The sequence below is a fragment of the Mizuhopecten yessoensis genome, unplaced genomic scaffold (genome assembly GCF_002113885.1).
Source record: "Mizuhopecten yessoensis strain PY_sf001 unplaced genomic scaffold, ASM211388v2 scaffold9385, whole genome shotgun sequence".
Lineage (NCBI taxonomy): Eukaryota > Metazoa > Mollusca > Bivalvia > Pectinida > Pectinidae > Mizuhopecten > Mizuhopecten yessoensis.
In genome coordinates this window covers 1,110,664-1,130,147 of record NW_018408021.1, presented here as the reverse complement: position 1 = coordinate 1,130,147, position 19,484 = coordinate 1,110,664, and the positions used below count along the sequence as shown (strand labels likewise).

Genomic DNA, 19,484 nt, shown 5'->3' with positions numbered 1-19,484 from the left:
AAAACGGCGAACCGCTTAAGCTTGTACATCGCTCCCCGGCGGTACATATATGTGTATTTATGTGTACGTGTACATGTATACATATATATATAATGTTGTTAAATTCGATTAGCCATAGGATTGCTGTGGGGTGGCTGACTCGTCCCTTCTTTTACAAACAAACGGAACAACCCGCACGTGGCCAGAACACATACGTTGCAGCTTTCCTATAACCACCGAGCGTATTATCAGGGTTTTTTTAAAAAAAATAAAAATATTTTAAGTAATTGGATATTGTTGTTATTACACTATTCTCTGTGTAAGATAAACAGATATTGTTTTTTAGTTCATTATTCGTTTATCCCGTTATTCCTACCTAACTAATAGGTCCATGTAGCACTGTTGGCCTCCCGCCTTTACCCGCGCTAACCTTGTGGGGTTTTACGCCGAATGAGCGAGAGGTGCTGATAGGGAAAATGTTGCCTATAAGTACATATGCATCTCCCGCTGTGCAAACTACAGGTCAGAGTTAGGGTCAGAGACCGACACGCTTCCGCGAGCAAGTACATCTAAATCTAAGACCATTATTGGTCTGGTGTGTTCCCTGAACGCAAACATGTTGAGAACAATAGGTAGAAACTTCAAAGGGAGGGTAATTATAGTTTGTATCATATATGCACTTTGATATATTTTACCTGTAGGTCTACCTGTGATTATTACAGGTAAAAAGTTTGTATCATATATGTACTATATTTTAACTAAGACATTAATATCAAGTGCAATATTTTTATTTGATAACTCCATACTTAATATCAGTATATTATGTACATAAAATACAAATAGAACAGTGAAAGACATACTATATTTTAAAAGATATTAAATCATGAAACTTAGTAAGTACATTACAAAGTTGTTATGTTGAAAACGTACAAAAGAAAATATATCATCATTGTCAGTGGCACAAAGCTGGAACATATACGACTGCTCAGATATTAAGTATAGACTTTCTTTTAGAAGTAGCCTGAATTAGATACTTACTAAGGTTTCTCAATTGTTTTACATTTTTGCAGGCAAATAATTGTATTAATTTATAGACGGACGGACGATGGAAATAATAGGGTTTAATATATTTGGTTCTAAGCTCCGAGTAAACTGGACACAACAAAATAAAATGGGTTTCATCCTCGACGTCACCGCCGTTGATCTCTATTATACCTACCTGTTTCTATACTTAGTGTATGAGATTGTAACCTATACTTAGTGAGGATATTTTTACACTTATAAGTTAGTGACTTGGTGAGGTAGAACTGCATGTCGTAATGATGTACGATATATTTATACAACCTATATTTGGAGGAGTTTTCAAACATGCTTCTCACTTCTTGGATAAAAGTATCTTGTACACGTTGGGTGTATAGAAATACGAAATGTTTTTCATTAGAAATACACTGAGCCAACCAATCATCATTAGATACATATTTGTAGGGGTGTAACGATATACCGGTATACCGGTATATTGTGATACAGCTGAGAAACGATATGTATTGCAATACGATTTTCCATATACCGGTATTTTCGATATTTATTCTCCATGAATTATTTTGAAATTTTTCATTCACATTACGATCAAATTACAATAAAACCAGCTAAGTAGTCGTAGGCGCTTTCTCGACGTTTTTGTTTTTTGTCCCGGAAGCGGTAGTGTGTTTACAGTAAACACGCATGTGCGAGCGAAAACGAAAGTAGTCGCGGGAAAGATGGCGGAGGAAAAGGACGAAAGCTTCAGCATCATTCCTAATAAGAAGGCTAAGTCCGATATATGGCAACACTTTGGCTTGAAGCAATACAAGGAAAAAACAAGCGTTGAACCGGGCGTCGCCGTGTGTAAAAAATGTAGAACAGAGGTGAAGTACAGTGGCGGAACAACCAATCTGGGCGTGCATTTGGACCGCCATCACAAAATGACAGTCATTGGAAAAAGTGCAAAAAAATCATTCGAGTCGTCGATTGGTACTGCTTGTACTAGTGGTGGTAAGCAGAAAACTTTATTTGAACTCTCGCAATCTAAGTATAGTAGAACGTCTGAGAAGTACAAGCAAATTACTGCTGCCATTGGAAAGTTCATTGTTAAAGACTTGCGTCCCTTTTCCATCGTATCTAACGAAGGATTTTTGGAATTGATGAAAGTGCTTGATCCTCGTTATGATGTACCCTCGCGTATTCATTTCTCAACAGTTATTATTCCTGACTTTTATGAAGAAGTAAGGTCAAATGTTTTGAAAAGTATGTCAAAATCTGAAACTGTTGCTTTGACAACAGATGGATGGACCAGTAGAGCGACAGAATCTTATGTAACAGTCACATCAAGTTTTATCACCAAGGATTGGAAATTACAAAACTTTGTTTTACAAACCCGTGCTCTACCGGAAAGCCACACAGGTATTAATATCGCTAATGTTCTAACAACCGCTATCAATGAATGGAATATTCCTAAAAAACCCTATGTGCCACTGGTAACGGACAATGCCGCAAACATGTTGGTGGCAGCTAGGGAGGCTGACTGTAAACCACACATTGGTTGCTATGCTCACACTTTGAACCTCGCAGCACAAAAAGCCCTGAAAATAAACTCTGTTTCTAGGATTCTTGGACGTGTGAGGAGAGTCGTTTCATTTTTCCACCGAAGCACTACAGCAGCTGCTGTATTGAAGTCTAAAACTAAACTACTTTGCCTGAAAGAAATGAAACTGGTACAAGACGTCAGTACTAGATGGAATTCTGCTGTAGACATGCTGGAAAGATACCTGCTCCTGCAACCAGCAATATTTGCTGCTTTGATGTGTAAAGATATTAAAAGAAATCAACATGAGGTTTCTACACTGAGCTGTGATGACCTGAGATTAGCAGAGGAAATCATGGAATGTTTACGCCCTTTGAGAGAAATTACACAAGTCCTGTGTTCTGAAAAACTCCCTACTGTGTCTATTATTTTGCCATTACAAAAGAAATTGTTGACCCAAGTACTTGTTGAGAGAGAATCAGACTCCAACATAATTAAACAGATGAAGAATGCCATGTCTTCTGATTTATCAGAAAGGTAAATTAATTTTTTTTAATATTTCTATTGACTATTATATTTGTAATATAAGCCATGAAAATTTCAATTAAAAACAATTTTACAAACACAAACATTGCATTGATAGTTTATTAATCTTAAATTTATGGTATTGAACAGTAAATAAAATGAATTGCTATTTAAAATAGTACATGTCAGATTTCATTTTTTTTTAAATTTTTATTTCATTTCACTCTTTCAATCTAAAATTATAAACAATTGTCAATTTTCAATAAAGGTTTTCATTTTTCAATTCCAACTTCCACTGTTGTGTTTCAGGTATACTCCCATTACTGATTTTCTTGAGGAATGCTCAGCTGTAGACCCAAGAATTAAAGTGTCTTTCAGGCCTGCAGATGAGCAGTTCATGGTTTACAACAGGTTGTCACTGATTGCAGGAAGTGCTACTCCCATCAAAGTCAAAACAGAACCAGGACTTGAACAAGTTGGATCGGTTCAGCCAGGCCCAGTATTACCAAATTTACCACAACTACAAGAAGACACACAGAGTAAATAATTTTAAAATACAAAATGGATAAATTCACCAATCAATACATGAAGCTATAATTTTGTTACAAAATATATTTATCAAAAATTAAAAATAAAATAAGTTAAATAACACAAACAAATCATTTTATCTTGTAAAAAACATAAAATGTGACATTTCTCAATTTTGACTTAATTTTAATTTCAGGTCAAGATGAGTCAACTGCTGCAGCTGAAATGGATACTTCTGGCCCTCCTGGACTCTCCTCCATTTTGAGTGATGTCATATTTGTCAAACATGAGGAAGGTGTATTTAAATCCCAGTTGGAGAAAGCTTCAGATGAAGTTGCATGTTACAAAGAAATGGAACTTCTTCCCATGGATCAGGACCCATTGAATTGGTGGAAAATGCATGAATTACAATTCCCCCTTCTATCATTAATTGCAAAGTGTAGATTATGCATCCCAGCTACATCAGTCCCATCTGAAAGAATCTTTTCAACTGCAGGGGATATTGTTACTGCCCAAAGGTCACAGCTGAGTCCTGATGTTGTGGACAAGTTGATATTCTTGAAAAAGAATATGTAAACCACTGATCAATGTAAACTTCCAGTAACTTACTAACTTTCAAGCAATAAATGCATATAAATTAAACAGGATTGTTTGTTGTTGTAAATGAGTACTAGGTCAACACAATATTACACTTATTTCAGGTACTTACCTTTTCGTTTTGACAGTTTCTGCTATTTCTGTGTATCGCAATACGTATCGCAATATGACTCTCCAATATCGCAATATATCGCAATATGGGTTTTGCTGTATCGTTACACCCCTACATATTTGAGTGTTTTAATTTATTTTGCAGACACTATTTTATGGTTACCTTTCTCCACGAGATGACCTAATTCTGTATAAGTGACCGTTATATGCTAAGTTGTTACTACCTATTCTATTTCTAATAAACTTATAATCTAACTGAGCATTAGCCATGATTGGAAATTAACAGTATCAGAACAAATTGTAGAATGATAGCATTGAAGATAATTTTGAAGTTTATATAGATAGATTGCATTAGATACGCACCTCAAAGTGTCATGGCATCTGTAGCTTGGGATCATTAATGCAGTTCACTATTTTCTTAACTGGTCTCAGAGCAGTGAACAGATTTTAAATTAATACATTTCATTTGCAATATAACTTTTGAACCAGTAACTTTAACAAATTATTTTGATAGAAAATGATAAAGAAAATGAAATTTAAATCGCAATAATTTATTGTTATCGTAATGGAAAAAAATATAAGAGCATTAAACGTATACAATAAATGTACGTCTTCATACACATGTGTGCGTTTGCGTTGAATTTCCGTTGCGTTTCCGTTGCGTTTGCGTTGAGTTTCCGTTGCGTTTCCGTTGCGTTACCGTTGCGTTTGCGATCCGTTTGCGTTGCGTTTGCGTTTAAACGGACAAGAAAAACGGTCCAGGGTCTGTACATTATTAGTTCACTATGAATGAGTTAACCCCCTTTTTGCCCCTACACTCAATCCTCTGGGTATTTAGCTGCACTTTTTCTCGATAAAGCTATCAAGCCTGTCATGTTGTATGGTTGTCAAGTCTGGGGGTTTTGTGATTACACACTTTTAGAACGTTTACATTTGAAATTCTGTAAACATATTCTTCAGGCGAAAACATTGACCCCCAATTTCATGATTTATGGAGAACTAGGAAGATTTCCTCTGAGTATAAATATCAAAGTTTGAATGATTGGATTTTGGGCCAAATTGTTAGAACCAATGCCTAATAAATTAAGTAATAAAATGTATAAGATAGTTATAAACTATAATACTCAACGGACTAATTTATTAAAAATATCCTTGATGACTGTTTTTTAATACACATATTTAGTTTTCCATACACTCAAAGATAAATTCATTAATAATTGGAGAAGCGATGTTTTCAATTCATCTAATGGGACCAATTACAGAAATTTTTAAAATGACTTATTATTAGAAAAATACCTGCTAGGTCTCCCTCCAAGACTAGCAAATGTTTATTGTAAATTTAGAATTTGTAATGCTAATTTTCTGATTGAATGTGGTAGATGGAATTACATACCAAGAGAAGATAGAAAATGTATTCTTTGCGACCTGAATGGAATTGGAGACGAATGTCATTATTTGTTTAAATGAACTGATCACCAGATACTGCAAAACAGAAGAAAATTTATGTCGAGATATTATTTTGAAAATCCTAGTACTTTCAAGTTCAACACATTATTTAATAATGTAAATAATGAAGAATTAATTTCACTTATAACATTCCTTAAGCACATAATTGAGGGAATTAACATCGTCCATTAACACCATGATTTATATGTAAATTACTATATATATGTAAGTAACCAGTTTGCGAGAATAAAAAAATTGTCATTGTCATTATTAATTGTGTGTACTTAGAAATTACCATGCTCTTTGCAGGTTATGAAAAGATTAACACACTGGTACAAACTGTGATTGCTCCTAGGGTCTTGTCACTCCAGCATGGTGACCTTATAACATTGAAATGGTTGAAATTAGTGCCCTATAATGAAAAACGCTAACTGGCAATCCATAGACAACTACCAACGTGTTCCCCAGGTCTGTTACCACCCAGGAATACAAACATGGTAGCCCTTTCAAGGGGTCATACATGGCCGAGATATACGACATAGTAATAAGTGATCTATAGTTTGAAGGTTGTTTCGAAAAAAAAAAATACATGCCTAACTTATGTTTCAAAGTAAACATTGACATTTTTTACTAGCCTGGGGCATTGGGCTTGGCAATTTAGACAAACATGTAGATGTTCATGAACTGAAAAAAAGTACATTGTTTTATTAATTTTTTAATCCTCGAAGGGTTCTCGAAGGATTATAAGTTTGCACTTCGTCCGTCCGTCCGTCCGTCCGTCCGTCCGTCTGAGAAGTTTTTCACCTGGAGAAACAAGATTTGGTGAGCAAGGACATCTTTGGATGGCAGAGTGAAGAGTGCAAGAAGGTCACTTTGACCTCACTGTGTCATATATGATTTGATATTTGACCTTAACCTTTGAAAAGTTGGACTTGGGCATATCTTTTCTATTTCACCTGCAGTAACCAGATTTTTAGTGTAACAAGGACATCTTTGGAATGAGGAGTGAAGAGTGCAAGAAAAAGGTCACTTTGACCTAACTGTGTCCTATGCTTTGACCTTTGACCTTAACTTTTGAAAAAAGTTAATCCGGGGCATATCTTCTCTACTATTTCACCTGGAGTAACCAGATTTTATGTCCAAGACCATTTTGGGATGGAGGAGTGCAGAGTGCAAGATTTAGGTCACCGTGACTTATGACTTGACCTTTGACCTTTACTTTTGAAAATATTTGTACGAGGCATATCTTCTATGCTATTTCACCTGGAGTAACTAGATTTGGCCAAACAAGGACATATTAGGATGGTGTAGTGAAGTAGGTCACTACGACCTCACTGTGACCTATATATATATGCTTCCTGACATAAGTGTACTGTTTGTGTATAGAAATTCTTACCGGTGGCCATGGGGGTCTATGGATTGCCTTGCAACAATTCGCCTTGTTAATACATATTTTCTATGTACAGTAGATCATATTTCTTTCATTTTGTCTTGAGAAAATTTTGCCTTAAATGGATAAGGCAATATATTGACAAGAATGTTAAAATAATAGTAAATTAGTAACAACAAAAAGGCCTACATGGAATATCTGACAGATTTTCTTAATTAAAATACAATTTTTTTAAACTACCATTCATTTCATTTTCTTGGAAGAATATTCAGCGCACTATGTCCTAAAAACTAATTAAATGGAGAGTGAGCTTACAAAGTAGAAATGTAGTTTTCCATATCAGACATGAATTTCTCTACGTTATGGGCCATCTCCTATTCAATTTTGAATGTCAGCCGTGAAGAGAATGTAATTTATTATATCCGTATTATCTGTCGCTCATGATAAATTAATGATCCCTGGGTATTCATAGTGGATGAATCATCTTTCTAAAACCGACTGAAGCGTACAAAAACACCTCGAAATTGTTTCAATGACTTCAAATAAAAATCCAAACTAGTTTTAAAGCCAGCAGTATTTCTTAAAACTACTGTATAATCTATCTAATTAGATTGTATATCGGATGGATAAGTAGTATGGAACATGTATATGGACACATTAGTCAGAAAAGATTTTACCAACGATCAAGCGCATGGTGATTGAACCGAGATTGCGCAATGCTGCATGTCCAAAAGGTTGGGAAACAAAAATTGCGAATAAATGAAAGACACCATCAAGATTCAAACCTCAACATTTCTTGAGCTCATTCAGCGTTCAGATACTAATCAACAATCGCAGTAGTCTTGATGTATACATGTACGAGACCGGCGACTATGGATTGGCTGCGCACGCGCAATATTTCAAGCTTAGCTCAATTGTCTTGCGGGAATTGGCATTGTTTAATAAAGCTCGCAAAGTTGAAAAGTTCCAAAAAGCATTCATGCAAGAAAACCAGTTAGCAGTCCCCATGTCCCTACATATATCGGACTATTTTACTCTAAACAAACCCGTTTAAACATAACGTACAGATTCCACAATAACACTTATTCCTATTACGATATCTTCAAGCTACATTTTACATATTTGCCAATAAAAGGAAACATTTCTACTGATATACCTCCCTTATTAAACCCTACTAATAACCGCTTCACCACAGACGACTATGTAAAATCCTATATTCTAAATAACTTCTTTAAATCTGTTTCTGACCTTAATGACCATAACGACGATATACCCTATTTTGACAACCAAATAGACACATCCCTTACTGAAATTGTACTAACAGAACAAGAGATTTTAGATATAATTAGTATGTTAGACACTAATAAAGCCGTTTGTCCTGACGGCACAAGTCATAAAATGTTAAAAATAATATCCAATGAAATATCTGCACCCCTAACACTTCTATTCAACGATTTCTTTCGTACTTCTGTATTTCCTGATTCATGGAAACTAGTCCATGTGACACCTATTTTCAAAAAAGGGGGAATCTGAATTGGCAAATAACTACAGACCCATTTCTTTACTTAGCTGCATTGGCAAACTTTTCGAACGAATAATTCATAAGCTCATCTATAACTATCTATTCAGCAACAGACTTCTATATACTTTACAGTCTGGCTTCTTACCAAATCACTCTACAACTCACCAACTCATCGAGCTCTGTCATAGCATACTTACGAGTCTGGCATAAAGGTCTATTAATTAAATAAGAAAATACGTGATAAAAGGTAAACTGTTAGATGAAAAAGCTACTTAAGTAACAGACGCCAGTACATGTTCAAGCCTTAGGTACTCATGGCAGACCCATTGGTCGTCAAACTGACAGAAACCGCTTTTATGTAAACCATTATAATCATTCAAATATCAAATACGTGAGACACGCCTCACATTCAAGAAAATAACCCGTTTGCGTAGCTGGTTTGTGTCGTGTTCATTTCACACTCGTCTCAATTTTCACATATATATGCTTCCGTAAAATACACCCTACATTCAGTAATTCTTTAAAACCCATTACAGGAGGTAAAAAAAAAATAACATAATGTTTTGATCGTATCATGATTTAAGTAGCATTAACAAAAGAAGGCCTGTTTACCGACAGTCAAGCCTGACTTAAAATACGGGACTAGACCAGACACATACGAAACATTCCCGCTGGCGCTTATAATACAGACAGCGTAGTTTTACATCGTAAATCGGCCATTTTCAAGCAAATTAAATAAACAATGTTCTATTTTTGAAAGTCTCTACATGCAACAACCAGATAAATATTTGTCACTTTTTAACATTGTCATAGAATTATTCATTCGTAGAAAGACAGTTTGGTTGCCACATGCAGGGGCTTTCATTTTTTTGGCTAACTGTCCAAAACACTGTATATTGACTTTATGTACATAGCAATGTAAGTATGTTGCTATAGTGTGGCATCTACGCATGCTCGATGAAAAAAATCTTCATCGGGAAAGAAAGCCAAATTAAACAATCTGATGTTCATTTAAGAAATTGGAAAGAAAAAAAATGAGTTTTATTTTTTTGAAGTCGAAACTGACCTATACTGACCAAAGTCATTCTTAAGTGCCATTTATCAGCTTAAGATATGTCGTGTTACGTCGCAGGGAACAGTTATCGTTAAGTTATTGTACTTATTACCATTACAAAGGAGAAACATATTTCTAAAGCCCTACACACTTGATGTGCTTTCATGAAAATGACACATGCTAATATTAGGATGCAGATGAGAGATTTTTTATGAATTGGAATAAAACAAAAGATAATTTGTATTGTTTAGGGTACACAATTACCCCCTATAGGATAAGGAGTATGAATTTGAATCAAGGTATGGAGAGGAGGTATAGTCAGGGAAAATTGACGTGCTTTAACGTAGAGGAGGTTATATATTATTGATTACGAGAAGGCGACTTTGAGCAGATGTGTCCTGGTATACCCCCTGGTATGTATTAGGGGTTGCCTAGAAATACACATATAATCCTAGGTACGACGATAAGGTCAGCTGTACGAGGGATTCATACAACATTAGGCTATAACCTACAGAAAACTGTATACAGATATTTTTGTTTGCGGCTTTGTTTTTATCGCGTCTTTTTCGGGACGATTGCACCGCAAACTCAACCATTTTCATTTCCAAGATTCATTTCGAATGTATCGACAAATATAAATACTATGTAAACAATACAGTTTGCTTCATTGACATAGTATAACGAGTTAAGAGGTCGTTTACAATTGAAATCGCGTAACATGCACGTAATAATCGAATTAAAAATTAAAACAAAATACAAAACATCGGATTTTTTTTTAAATATAACCACTATCCAAATATAGCTCATTTAGTGGACGTATAAAGTGGCGAAAGAACATGTGTCTAAGATGCAGCTATACAAATGTTGTATTTACAGAATATATGCAATCATACGGGGTACCAATATCGTATCAATATGGCACAGCATTGCTTAGCGGTGTAGTGTCATGGTCCCCTCGTTGTCAACATTACAGGGTACCATCGGTTTGACCGTTTATAAATGTAACAATTTCGGGTTTAAATCCTGGCGGACCTGCAAATGTTTATGCATGCCTTGTAAGGCTTTGTTAAGGCTCGCCTGGAAGCAGCATCAGATTACTAGGTCCGACTTTATTTAATATACGAACAACAGCGGTCCGACCGGTTTGACCGTTTACACGAAAACGGCCTTAGTGTTGTTTCGTGTGCGTAATGTTGTCTTAAATACCCACGTGGTCAGGCAGGTGAACCCATACATTTATATGTCCGATCAGGGAATCGAACCCCGGCCGCCTTTATAAAAGGCGAGTGCGATGTTAACTGCGCCATCCGACCACAATACCACCCTCTCAAAAGTCCTTAATTAGCATTTATTGCAGGGAAATATTCTCTTCCAATATATATAACACTACAACTATTTCAAAATATTGTTTTTGTCTTTCAACAACACTTGTCCCTCATTTGGTTCCTTCTTGCTACTCGACTGGAGTGAAATTGATTTTAATCGTTTACCTCAATTTCCTCTATTTGCCCCAAACCCTGTGCTTTAACGTTTTCTTTGAACGATTTCTTCTTAATAACTGGAGGATCTAGGGTCATGAACCTTGGTCAGTAGTAGGTCCAAGGTACATATACGTGGGAAGAGTTGTATAAAGTTTCCTCAAATAACTGACACTGACCTACTTTGAATGTCACTGGGGTAATATTATACAAAAAACTTTAAACAACTTCTTCTGAATAACCAGGAGGCCCAGCGTGATGATACTTTGCAGTGCTATAAAGGTCTAAGGGACCAAATATATCAAATAAAACATTTAAACATCTTATTCTGCAGTAGGCCAGTAGCATGATGGAATAGTGTAGCATAAAGATAAAATTAGTCTGGAACATTGTTAAGCCAACTAAATGTATTGAAACATATGGTGGCGTATACGCGGGTCTTGACTAGTTGTTATTATGTCTATGTAAGTTATATATATTTGTTGACTTATAGGTAGATTTGTTTATTTCCTTAATGTCTACTTGTTGGTATTTCATTAATTTAAGTAAACGTCGTAAAGAAGTCGATTTATTTGAGTTGACATGTTTAATGAAATATCAACTGACGGATATAAAACAAATAAGCAGGTGTACCTATAAGTCAACAAATATATAAATAACGTACATAGACTAAGGAACAAGTCTAGACCCTTATACGCCACCATATACACTGTATCACAATATCCAGCATATCGTGTTCTATAGTATCTTCTAAATTTACTGTATTAGCATAAGTTGACATATTTACATCAAGTATTTATCTAAAGATCTATTACAATGTACCTGACATAGCAGAAAACATGTTTATATCTCGGAATGATTTTTGTTGGAATGTACATTAATGAGTTAATATCTAATGGCAACTATACGCTTCCGTACCATGCTTTTATTAGGGATTTCCATTTCGGATGGAAATACCTATTGATATTGTTACAACAGGTATACACCTCCCATTTGTAATGTTTACACCTTCTATACATCAGGTATACACCTTCTATACATCAGGTATACACCTTCTATACATCAGGTGTACACCCCCTATACAACAGGTATACCCCTCCCATATGTAATGTGTACACCTTCTATACATCAGGTATACAACATCTATACATCAGGTAAACACCTTCTTTACATCAAGTATACACCTTCTTTACATCAGGTATACACCTTCTATACATTAGGTATACACTTCGTATACAATAGGTATACACCTCCCCTATGTAATGTGTACACCTTCTATACATCAGGTAAACACCTTCTATACATCTGGTATACACCTTCTATACATCAGGTGTACACCCCCTATACAACAGGTATACCCATCCCATATGTAATGTGTACACCTTCTATACATCAGGTAAACACCTTCTATACATCAGGTATACCCCTATACCTGATGTATAGAAGGTGTACACATTACATAGGGGAGGTGTATACCTATTGTGTACGAAGTGTATACCTAATGTATAGAAGGTGTATACCTGTTGTATAGGGGTATACCTAATGTATAGAAGGTGTACACATTACATATGTATACCTGTTGTATAGGGGGTGTACACCTGATGTATAGAAGGTGTATACCAGATGGATAGAAGGTGTTTACCTGATGTATAGAAGGTGTTTACCTGACGTATAGAAGGTGTTTACCTGATGTATAGAAGGTGTTTACCTGACGTATAGAAGGTGTTTACCTGATGTATAGAAGGTGTACCCATTACATAGGGGAGGTGTATACCTATGGAATGTGTACACCTTCTATACATCAGGTATACCCCTATACAACATGTATACACCCCCTATATAACAGGTATACACCTTCTATACATTGCCATAGTTCACACCCGTACAGGGCAGACGGAAAAACTTTAACCTTAATCAGCTTTGCAACTGTTAAAGGATTAAGAGTCCTAGGATGAGCACCAGATCGAATAAGAGCCATGGTTCCACTTTTTAGTTTCTTGCATGCAACCTCAGTTCTGTCCGATGTACATTATTTAAAATTCAAAACAACACCGACGTGCGTAATGTTTTCAACAACTGGTAATGCTTTCCCATATAAATTCACATCTTTTTACCAAGACTTGTCCTCTGCCTTTTGTAAAAAACAACTATTTTCCTTTTATCAACAGAGAATGAAAATCTCCATTTACGACTATAGTTTTCGCAAATTGTAACATATCTGATTGATCAAACATATGTCATCTGCTTGTGTGGGGATATTAACCCTGGTATCAATAACAAAAGCTCCTTTACCTGGCGATTCGACATCATTTAGTAAATCGTTAATAAAAACCAGGTACATTTTTGCAGATAATGACCCCCCTTGTAAGATCCCTTTCTTCATGAGGACAGGTGATGACTGGTGACCCTTAAAGGCGACATGACTTACAAAACCGGTATACATATTTTTTAATATAGTCAAAATTTTGCCCTTAAATCCTATTTTGTACAGTTTGAGAAGTAACCCTTCGTGCCAAACAGTATCAAAAGCTTTCTTGCTATCTAAAAATGCAACAAAAGAATCAGAGTCATTTTCTAGGTTGTATCTCACACATTCCTGAAAATTAAAGGAAGTGCATAGACTGCATAAATGTTTCATATAAGCCGACTGCTATCTGTTTGGAAACGTTTCTGAATCTAGTAAAGAATCCATTCTGAGAGACAAAATTGACTCGAATATTTTTAAAAAGACGGGTATAAGAGTTATACCCCTATAACTGTTTGGATCGTCTTTGGGTTTTCCATTGCCCTTGTACAAAGTCAAACATTTTCCTTTTTTCCAGTCNAAAAAAAAGTCAGTAGGAAGAAGGTGGTATTTTACCAGAGTGACAGGGGTCACATTTATACATTTGCAGATTAAATTTACCATCCACAAACTTCTGATGACACGATGCGTAACGCTAACACGCGTACGGTGCCTATTAATAATAGCGTTAATTGTTCCACACATTTCCGTATGTTCCTTCGCAACAGTAACCATCCTCGATATCCAGGGGTTACGCTCACTTTCGCTCTCTACACCCCTGATGAAATATGTCATAGCAAAATCGAAGGGCACGAAGACAGCTGTTTGACTGATCTGAGGTAAAACAAACTGACCAATCGCTAGGCTGATACCTGTCCTGTGAAGATTACAAAGGAGCGACGCCTGACTTCAAAGCCTGTCAGTTTTTACCGTTGCGTGACCGCGAGATTCTTTCGATGTTTATCAAAGGATCGAACTAGTCTTCTTGTCTCATCAACAAGGTGGCGCACACTGAGCCTTTAATTTTGCTATGACATATTCCAGGTGTGTAGAGAGCGAAAGTGAGCGTAACCCCTGTATATCGAGGATGAACAGTAACATGATGGCGACGAAGTAACCACAGGGACCTGATCATTTGTAAGAGTTATATTTGGTAATTTTACACGTTGGAGGGGGCGGTGTTAGATTCATTTTCGGTAAAAATGCCACAAATCCCCCAAAAGGTGTAAAATTACTCTAAATACCTTAGTTTAAGTCCAAATATAGATGCCACAAATTCTCATGTCCCTGTGGAAGCGACCACTATCGTTCTGCCATCCATTTTAACAAAAGTTAAGCTACACCAGTTAGCCATATAAGGAGTGGTGTTCTGTTTTAAAGTATGTCATGCGTATTTTCCTGAAAAATTACGAGGGGGGGGGGGGGGCAAAATCCTTAGAAGACTGTTCTAGGGATAATTTCAGGGGAGTGAATTTTCGGATTTCTATAATAATGCAATCAACTGTAGCATGCACAGAGTCCTTGTTTTTTTCCAGTATAAACTGTTATCAAAAAAAAATCCCAGTAGGGTAAGATCGGCCAGGAGAAGTTTATCAATTGTTATGACAATCAGGGGATGTAACTGTAGGTAAGGAACACCAAACATTTATTATCTATTGTTTTGTCGCAAGCAGGGGAACATCAATCCTTAATACAGATGAAATGAAAAAGGATTTTGAGATGTTCCCTGAATTTACTACTCTCAGTGTCCGTCTCTGGCTCCGTGTAAGGTCTGTCTAAAAATGAAAAATGTCTAATACTTGGGATGTCTAGTGGTAAAGTATAGTGACTACACAAACGTACCTCGTATCTTGTTCGTTAGAGTTCCCTTGGATTTCCGTTCACAATGAGTCAGTTGTTAAGAATATCCTGTATTTTTACAAACATAGTTCCTTTTTGTACACAAAAATTGTCAATAGCAGTGTGAATTTATCCTCCCAGATCATTAAATCTTTGCTATTTTAACAGACACGGCTACGTAGAATGTGTCGACTAAAATATATTCTGTCATTCAGCAATGCGAAGCCAATTCATATGGTGTACGCCTTTACATAACCACTGAACCGGAGAAAGAGACAAGGCGAGTTGCTATGGATGGATGGATGGATGGATGACGGGTTTCGCGCCTACATGAATCCGCCCTTACAGGTATTGTTATGACGAGGCGTCCTCAGGTATTTTTTATACGGGTAGCAAATCGGAATCCCGTGTCTAAGAATAGATTATTGTAAAAAGACCACATATTTTGTATTTCGGCATTATCTTGCGCAAGAATAGGTCCTCTATATCAGCGTTCCTTGTCCGCGATGCTCTCAGCTTAATTGCCGCCTTCGGCTGTCTTTAGTCGAGGGGACTATTGGTTTTATATAATAGCTATATTTTCAATTATTGTATATCAGTTCTATCTTCTTGTAATATTTTGTATATGTACATGTAACTGTTCTGTTTCACGGTGTCTTGAAAAAGGAGCGGATCGCTCCGAAAATTTGACAACCTAAACTTGTCCACACTATTGGAATTACTTCTTTGCCCCACCTTATATACATCAGGTATACACCTCTCATACATCAGGTATTCACCTCCAATACATGAGGTATACACCCCAATACATCAGGTATACACCCCTTATACATCAGGTACACACCTCCCATATATCATGTATACACCTCTCATACATCAGGTATACACCCCCATACATCAGGTATACACCCCCTATACATCATGTATTCACCCCCTATACATCAGGTATACACCTCCTATACATCAGGTTGTCACCTCTCATACATCAGGTATACACCCCCATACATCAGGTATACACCCCAATACATCAGGTATTCACCTCCCATACATCAGGTATACACCCCCATACATCAGGTATACACCCCCTATACATCAGGTATACACCCCTATACATCAGGTTGTCACCTCCCATATATCAGGTATACACCTTCCATATATCATGTGTAGACTTTGTATACACCTCCCATATGTCAGGTATACACCTCCCATACATCAGGTATACACCCCCATACATCAGGTATACACCTCCCATACATCAGGTAAACACCTCCCATACATCAGGTATACACCTCCCATAAATAAGGTATTAACTCCCTATACATCAGGTTGTCACCCCCTATACATCAGGTTGTCACCTCCCATATATCATGTGTAGACCTTCTATTCATCAGGTTGTCACCTCCCATATATCATGTGTAGACCTTGTATACATCAGATATACTACCCCTATACATCTGGTATAAACCTTCTATACATCAGGTATACACCTCCCAACTATCATGTATACACCTCCTATACATCAGGTATGAACCTCTAATACATCAGGTATTCATCCCCTATACATCAGGTATTCACCCCAATACATCAGGTATACACCTCCTATACATCAGGTTGTCACCTACCATATATCATGTGTAGACCTTCATACACCTCCCATACATCAGGTATACACCTCCCATACATCGGGTATACACCTCCCATATATCAGTTATACACCTTATATACATAAGGTATACACCCCTATACAACAGGTATACACCTTCTATACATCAAGTATACCCCTTTATTACATTCTTACTAATAAATACGGGTTTTTTGTATATGCGATACGACACAATTGCTCTAACCCATATCAGCCCTCGCCGTGTCACACCCCAAAACCCGTATCAGCCCCCGCCGTATCACACCCCAAAACCCGTATCATCCCGCAAACCCCCATATCACACCCCTTTTGGAAAAAAATCGTTTTTCAATATTTCAAAAATAAAAATACATCATAAGATAAAAGTTTTTATTAGTAAGTATATAATAAACAGAATAATACATGCCCTTGGGCTGATATTGCAGTCTCGGGTTGATACTGGGTGTGATATGGAGAAAGGCATGTATTATTCTCTATATACATCAAGTATACCCCTATACATCAGGTAAACACCTCCAATATATCAGGTATACGCGATGTATGGGAGGTGTATACACCTTCTATACACCGAAGAATACAACAGAATGTATATTCTATACATCAGCTATACCCCTCCAATACATCAGGTATACACCTCCTATACATCAGGTATATACACCTTCTATACATCAGGTATACACATCCTATACATCAAGTATTAATCTCCCATACATCATGTATACACCTTCTATACATCAGGTAAACACCTCCTATACAACAGGTATACACCTCCCATTTGTAATGTGTACACCTTCTATACATCAGGTGTACACCCCCTATACAACAGGTATACCCCTCCCATATGTAATGTATACACCTTCTATACATCAGGTATACAAATCTATACATCAGGTAAACACCTTCTTTACATCAGGTATACACCTTCTATACATGAGGTATACACCTCCTATACAATAGGTAAACACCTCCCCTATGTAATGTGTACACCTTCTATACATCAGGTATACCCCTATACAACCGGTATACACCTCCTATACATCAGGTATACACCTCCCATACATCAGGTATACACCTCCCATATATCACGTATACACCTTATATACATGAGGTATACACCTCCTATACAATAGGTAAACACCTCCCCTATGTAATGTGTACACCTTCTATACATCAGGTATACCCCTATACAACAGGTATACACCTTCTATACATGAGGTATACATCCCCTATACATCAGGTATTCACCTCCCATACATGAGGTATACACCCCAATACATATGGTATACACCTCATATGCATCAGGTTCACACCTCCCATATATCATGTATACACCTTCTATACATCAGGTATACACCCCCATACATCAGGTATACACCTCTTATACATCAGGTATACACCCCCTATACATCAGGTATACACCTCCTATACATCAGGTTGTCACAGCCCATATATCATGTGTAGACCTTGTATGCATCAGGTTCACACCTCCCATATATCATGTATACACCTTCTATACATCAGGTATACACCCCCATACATCAGGTATACACCCCTTATACATCAGGTATTCACCCCTATACATCAGGTATTCACCCCTTATACATCAGGTATTCACCCCCTTTACATCAGGTATTCACCCCTATACATCAGGTATACACCTCCTATACATCAGGTTGTCACCTCCCATATATCATGTGTAGACCTTGTATACACCTCCCATACATCAGGTTTACACCTCCAATACATCAGGTATACACCTCCAATATAGCAGGTATACGTGATGTATGGGAGGTGTATACACCTTCTATACACCGAAGAATACAACAGAATGTACTAGTGGGGCGACACCTGAAGGGGTGTCACAGATGGAATGAAGTGTAGAGGGCAATAACTCTGTTTAAATAGCTATTCAACATGACATTGAAGAAACTGTTTGAGTGTTTTAACAAATTTGACCCCTTTGACCTTAAATAAGGTTCAAAGGCATTTCCTTTTGCAAAATTTGTCTGGTATAATGCTGCTGTCAAGGCAAAGAAAAAGAAATGGACAAAAATTTACCTTCGGACCAGGTGAACTAACAAGAGTAGGGAGGGCGGAACAATATACGCCCGTCATATGCCATATAGTGTTATATATTAACTTGCATTAAAATAAGATTTGCATCACCTTAAGAGTGGCTAGCTATATATAACATGCTATAAATCTCACCTTTCACTACAAAGTCAATGTTCGATTTTCTTTAATTTTCTAACAGTTTGAGGAAAACAAGTAATCAAAAGATTAGTCTCCAACTCATTATATTAACACAACTTGATATCATGATTATGAAGCCTACCAAGTTTCGAAGAAATCGATAGAAAACTGTAGATCTCCGGACAAGATTCAAGTACTAGAAATAAACAAAGGGCAATAACTTCTGCAAAAAAAGTCGAATTAATTTTTTGTTCAAAGAAACATAACTATATATCATGACTATAACGATTTCCAAGTTTCAAAGAAATCGGTCGTAAAATGTAGGAGGAGATTGGC

At 36.7% G+C, this 19,484-nt stretch overlaps 2 protein-coding genes across 4 annotated transcripts in view; one reads left to right on the top strand and one right to left on the bottom strand.

Moving 5' to 3' along the window:
* The window catches only part of LOC110457961 (carbohydrate sulfotransferase 11-like), a 78,500-nt gene that overhangs the window by 33,296 nt on the left and 25,720 nt on the right, over nucleotides 1–19,484 (bottom strand). Inside the window, exon 1 of one of the 3 annotated variants that reach the window (XM_021509478.1) lies at nucleotides 15,317–15,558. The exons of the other annotated variants lie outside the window; for them this stretch is intronic. The gene's annotated coding sequence lies outside the window, so the exon portion shown is untranslated. Of the gene's footprint in view, nucleotides 1–15,316; nucleotides 15,559–19,484 lie in introns of those variants that run through there. 3 annotated transcript variants of the gene reach the window in all.
* On the top strand, nucleotides 1,468–4,234 carry LOC110457959 (zinc finger BED domain-containing protein 1-like). The gene is made up of 3 exons (XM_021509476.1): nucleotides 1,468–3,076; nucleotides 3,374–3,603; nucleotides 3,789–4,234. Exons 1-3 carry the CDS (start codon nucleotides 1,737–1,739, stop codon nucleotides 4,166–4,168), a joined length of 1,950 nt encoding a protein of 649 aa, XP_021365151.1. The 5' UTR covers nucleotides 1,468–1,736; the 3' UTR covers nucleotides 4,169–4,234.